The sequence below is a fragment of the Montipora capricornis genome, chromosome 6 (assembly GCF_036669925.1).
Source record: "Montipora capricornis isolate CH-2021 chromosome 6, ASM3666992v2, whole genome shotgun sequence".
Classification (NCBI taxonomy): Eukaryota; Metazoa; Cnidaria; class Anthozoa; order Scleractinia; family Acroporidae; genus Montipora; species Montipora capricornis.
Genome location: NC_090888.1, coordinates 10,556,218 through 10,562,288, shown reverse-complemented (window position 1 = coordinate 10,562,288; position 6,071 = coordinate 10,556,218). Strand labels below are relative to the sequence as shown.

The 6,071-nt window shown below is 41.7% G+C and overlaps 1 protein-coding gene across 1 annotated transcript in view; it reads right to left on the bottom strand.

Annotated features, from left to right (window-relative positions):
* Positions 1-5,383, bottom strand: part of LOC138053212 (uncharacterized) — a 5,520-nt gene extending 137 nt beyond the window's left edge. Inside the window, exon 1 of the mRNA XM_068899868.1 lies at positions 1-5,383. This exon is cut by the window's left edge and continues 137 nt beyond it. Coding sequence (XP_068755969.1) covers positions 1-5,383 — 5,383 coding nt within the window.
* Positions 5,384-6,071: the final 688 nt, after the last annotated feature.

Genomic DNA, 6,071 nt, shown 5'->3' with positions numbered 1-6,071 from the left:
CTCTTCGCACTTTCCCATCTGCACCTGGGTAAACATTTGACACTTTTCCAAGCTTCCAGTTTCCTCTCACTAAGTTGGAATCTTGTATCATAACTACGTCTCCGATTTTCAAATTTCGGTGAGATGTGTGCCATTTTTGCCTTAATATCAAGCTTGGGAAGTAGTTCGAGTTCCATTTTTTCCAGAATGTATGAACAATTGTCTGGACGAACGTGAAACGTTTTTGGGTGTTCGCGTTTTCATCAAATGGGCCATTTGGTATCCTGCTTGTGGCTCTGCCTAACAGTAAGTCATTTGGGCATAAATATGCTCCGTCCTCAGGGGATGTTGGGTGTCGCCCTATTGGTCTTTCATTCAGCAAGTTGGCAATCTCGAATAAAACTGTTTGCAATTCAGAGAAGGTTAAAGCATTTTCACCAACCGAGAATTCAATTGCTCGCTTGACCGATCTTATAAGAGCTTCAGTTACTCCATTTTGCCATGGGGCATCTGCTGGGGTGAAGATCCATTGCAATCCTTTCATGACGCCATATTCCTTAATTTTCTTCCAATCCCATGTTTTTGTTATAGCGGTTAGTTCCTTACTTGCTGCAATTAGTTGAGTACCGTTGTCAGACAATAGCTTGGATGGATATCCGTTTAGGGACACAAATCTTCTGAGTACCATCAGAAATTTGTCTGTACTATAATCTGCTGCCAGATCCAGATAAACAGCTCTTGTTCCGAGACAATTAAATATTACTCCATAAGCTTTAGAGAACGTTCTCTTCTTTACCTCGTCCCGAATTTTAAAGGGACCAAAAAGATCAATTCCTGTACTGTACCATGGCGGTGCTGGCTTCAATCTGTCTTCAGGTAATTGGCCCATCACTTGCTGACTTGTTTTCTTAGCAAGTTTTTTGCAGATAACGCATCTGAACTTAATCGATTTTACCAACTTAAGGAGTTTGGGTATCCAGTATTTGGTGCGCACTTTGCTGGCAGTAGTTAGAATGCCATGATGTCCTCTTGCATGAGTTTGTGCTACATAGAGATGTGAGAACGGATGATCATATGGTAGTAATATAACTTCGTTGTCACCGTAATTTGTTTGTAACTTTGCAGTACGACTGCTTACTACATAGATGCCGTCTTTGCGTGTGATAGGACACAAATGGTTGTACTTGCCATTTTCAATATCATTTCTCATGTTCTGCTGAATCTCTTTGATCCAGAAAATCTCTGACTTTTTAATATCTTCAGGTGTCAGTTCTTGCGTTGCGCTTTTAAATGACGGTTTGGGAAATTTGCTGTAAAATTTCAAAATTCTTGCAGTGACACGTAGTAGTTTGCCGTAACTCGAATATTTGGCGATGTCAATTCGTAACGCTAGGGTGTCATGAGGTCCTTCTATCTTCGTTACCATTGTAGTCCGGATTACTTCGGATAGTTTTGGCTCCAAGTAATCACGAGTGATTGGCCACTTGTCTTCTGTTTGTTTAAGAAAATCGGGACCCTTTTGCCATGTGCTTTCAAGTCCAATGTCATCGGGCTTCCTGCCTCTTGTCAAACAGTCAGCTATGTTATATTTACTCTCTACCCAATACCAGTTTTCAGGGTTTGTTCCTTCCTGTATTTCACCTATTCTAGTGGCGGCGAACGTGTTGAACCCGTATGAGCTTTTCTGTATCATGGCATGTACAATCTGAGAGTCTACGATGTGGTAGATCTTTTCAAAGCGATATCTACATTCCTTTTCTATGAACACTTTTAGACGTTTGTTCAGTACCGCTCCACACAGTTCTATACGGTCAATGGACATCTTTTTTATTGGTGCAAGACGATTTTTGGACAGTATTAAATTGCTCTCAAATTGGTTATTCTTTCTTTGCCACCGTACATATGCACATGCAGCGTATGCGTCTTTGGATGCGTCACTAAACACAACGAGAATGGGGTCGCCAATAGCATCCATTGGTTTAAGGCATCTCGTAAATCTGATTTGATTCATGTCTTTCAAATCGTTGAAGAAAATAGACCAATTCTGTTGGTTTTCCTCGGGTATAGGGTCGTCCCAGTCAAGTTTCGGTTCAGTTCCCCACAAACGGCGTAAAAGAATTTTGGCCCTTACTGTAAATGGTCCTGCCAACCCTAGGGGATCATACACGCTGTTGATCTGTGACAAGATTATACGCTTTGTGAGCTGTTGGGGATCTTGGGTGGGGACGATATCGCTCGTAGTCCTTGAAGTATGTATTCGCTTGGTAGTAAAGTTAACCTTGACTTCGAAACACAGTTGATCTTCTGATTGACTCCATTTAACTCCAAGTATCTTTTCTGTTTGTTCCTCGATCGGTATATTTGTTTTTTCTTGTCTGTCAGTATCGCTTGAGAACATCCACTCTTTGACTTCAAATCCTCCTTTAATAATAGCCTTCTCGATATCTTGAGTCAGTTTAATAGCTTGTTTGCGATCGTCCGTACTTTCGATTATGTCGTCCATGTACGTATTTCTTTGTATTATATCTGCTGCTTCTGGGTATTTCTCTCTTGACATCTCTGCGGTTTTTCTCAAAGCAACGGTTGCAATCGTAGCTGACGGCTTGTCACCGAATGAAACTCTGAGCATTATGTATGTGTCGGGTTCTCTTGTACTATCCATATCCCTCCACAGAAATCGGTGGGTGTGCTGATCTAACTCTGTCATCTTCACAGTGTGGTACATCTTTTTAATATCACCAATGAAGGCTACTTTATTCTCTCGGAAACGTATAAGGACTCCCAATAAGTTATTGAGTAGGTCAGGACCTTTAGCCCAATACTCATTCAAGATATGACCCATGTAATTGGCGCTGCTATTGAACACTATGCGCACTGGGGTAGATTTGGAATCAGGCTTGAGAACTTCATGATGTCCGATATAATGCACCGGTCCTTTGTAGAGTGTTAGTTCCTTTTTGGAGAGTTTCCTTGCAACTCCTCTAGTTACCATGTCTTTTATCTGGTTGTCATACACTTTTGCGTGTTCGGTGTTCCTTCTTAGACGTTTCTCGGTCGTTATCAGTTTCGCGAAAGCGACCTTCCGGTTGTCAGGAAGATTCTGAGGATCCTTGATCCAGGGATACTCAGCGACCCAGCGATTTTCCTCTTTGTTAAAGTTTAGATTTCGTTCGATTAGTTCCAGCTCTCGCTCTTCTTGAATAGTGCAGTCTTTCGCGCCTAAGGAACATTTTCCACATTGACATCCTCCACATTTCGGTTTGCATTCTACGCCAAGGTTCTCAATTTTGTAAAAGTCTTCTATATTGATTTTGCCTACAACTGTGTTGACTCTGGCATTGATGAAATCGTGATACAGATGTGATTCTTTAAGTAACGGGTGCGTTCCTCCAATACATCGCCCGAAACGATTCCTTAAGAGCACAAGATGACCGATGTTTTGTTCTCTTTCCGGGTGATAGGCTGCATATTCGTAACCGATTAAAATGTCCACAGGTCCTGAGGGTCGCTCGATTTCTTCCTTTGTGACGTTCTTGAAAAGATGTACTATGTCGTCTATGTTAACACTTTCAATGTCTGAGGTGATCCTTTCGATGCCGTAAGCTTCGAATTCGATGACGTGACCTTGCTTATCTATAAGAGGTACCTTGTATTTGTTGGTCTTAACCTTCTCGCTCTGTGCTCCAACTTTGATGACTGAAAGTTCGACTTTGGATCCTTTAAGTTTCTCTTGCTTTGCTTTAGTGTTTGTGATAAAACAAAGTGATGCGGCGTTATCCCACATTATATTAGCTTCTCCTCTTTTGGTTTTAACTCTTTGTACTTGTAACAGGCAGGTGTCAATTTTTGTATTGTGGCATACGTTTGCTGAGGCTGAGACTTGCTGAGGTGTTTCTTCCGTCTCGTGTATAGATGGATGGTGCTTTCTTGTGCAGCCGCCTACACCACAGTCTTTCCTTGATTTGCATGTACGTTGTCGATGACCGATCTTTAGGCATGACCAACAGGCTCGTTTATCTTTGATGATCGTCTTTTTCTCTTCTATTGGCTTGGCTAAATAAATTCTGCAGTCTGCTGTCCAATGTCTTCCGTGTTCATGAATCAGACATTTTGGTTTGGGTTCTTTGCTTACTTCCTCGACGCCTTCTGTATAGTGCGATGTGCCTCTGTAATGTTGATTGTTGGTCGTCGTCCGAAGAGAAGCACTGTCGTATTCAATAGCACTCCTTTGATTTTGCAGAAATTCAAGAAGACTAGGGAACTTTTTTGATTTGTCGATGTGACTTCCGTGACAACTAACCATTTCCGCCCATTTTCTTCTGATGTCTGTTGATAAAGCTTTCTCTATAATACTGACCGAACTCGTTGTTGTAATTTCCGCTTCTAGACCGAGTCTTGTGAGGTCTCTGTATCCGTCTTCTACAAGAGTCACGAATTCGATGAAACGTTTATCTTCTCCTTCCTTAAGTGTTCTGAATCTACGTATGCCGTCAATGATAACGTCTGCAATTTTGGCTGGATCTCCATACTTTTCGTCCAGTCTTCGCCACATTTCTTGCACATCGTCGTCTATGCTCTTTACCAGGCCTTCGGGTTCTTTTCCAAGACAAGAGCGTAGCACATATGCGGCATCTCTTCCACGAATTTGTGGCATGACTTGTTTGTTGAAATCTCTTTTAAACTGAGGGTAATGACGTAGTTCTCCATCAAAGTGCGGCATTTTTACCTTTCCCAGGTGTAGAAAGGAAGAAGTCGCGTCAGATTCCTGTTTTATCTGCTCTTGTTCTTTTACGTTAGTATATCTAACTACAATTTGTTCAACAATTTCGTAATAATAGGTTTGGATTTTAGCTATCCATTGCATCTCAGATTCGGCTGAATCAAAGGGCAATAATTCTAACAGTTCAGCGTTAAAGGTTTTGCAATCTTGAAATTGATCTTCTATTTGTTTCTGTAAGTCTTTTAACGCAAAATTGGGCATTTCTTTTGACTGCAACGCGTGCGAAATACTTTCGTAAGAAGCTTCGAAAACAGCGCGCGCAGTGTTCCTTTTAACTTTTGCGTTGTCTATGGCCTCTTGACGAGCCGCGTGCTCGCGCGTTGCCTTTTCGCTTGTAGTGACATTTTCGACATATTTCACTTTACGATTAAATGCATTGGAATATTTTTCCTCGACTTCTGTCATCCAGATTTCTTCTTCGTCCACTAAATGCTCGTCAGTCAGGAAGTTAACATACTCTAAGTGCTTCCCTTCCAGTTCTTCCCATGCATCAACAAGTTTTGAGTAATTGGTTTCTACTACCTCGATTCCTTGGCTTGTCTCTATGGACTTGATCAAAATGTTCCGCTTTCGTGTGAAGTTTCCCTTGGCAATTCGCCGTGAATTCTTAGCTTTGTCGGTCATCTTCTGTTCCAGTCGTCGCTTAGTAGCTAACCACACTGGATTTTGAATGTATTGCTAGCGAGGATTAACTAACCACGGTTCTAAACAACTCCATTTATTACACCAGCTTTCTGTCAGTCGCTGTACTTTTCACAAGGGAGGTTGAATAGTGTTCAAAATCTAAATTACAGCAAATCGCGTTAGTGATATGAAAAACAGTTATCCCTTATAATCAAGCAAAGATATTTACCCAGTGGTATCTCACAGTTTCTCTCAATTCCTCTTACTAGCAAGTGACTTAAGTTGCGTAATCATGTCTATGACGTCACCTAACAAATTCTAATCACGGATTGTTGGCGATACAAGAGTATTATTACCTCTAGTAGGAAATGAGACAGTAGGCTTGAGGTGAAAGGCCTTAACAGCAGATTGGACCATAGGAAGGAGCGACCTGTTAAAGTCACCAGCCAAAATAATGACACAGTTAGAAAAATTTGCCTCAAGAGACATTAAGGATGTCACCAAATAGTCCCTCATAGCGGAGTCGTTGGCGTCAGGGGGTTGATACACCACGCCCACGATGATGTTGGAGAATCCGCGCGGTAATCGGATGGGCCTAAGGTCGGCCCAGAGAGCTTCATGATCCTCATGATGAAGATCAGATAGAACCTTGCACTGGGTAGAATCTTTAACGTACATACACACACCT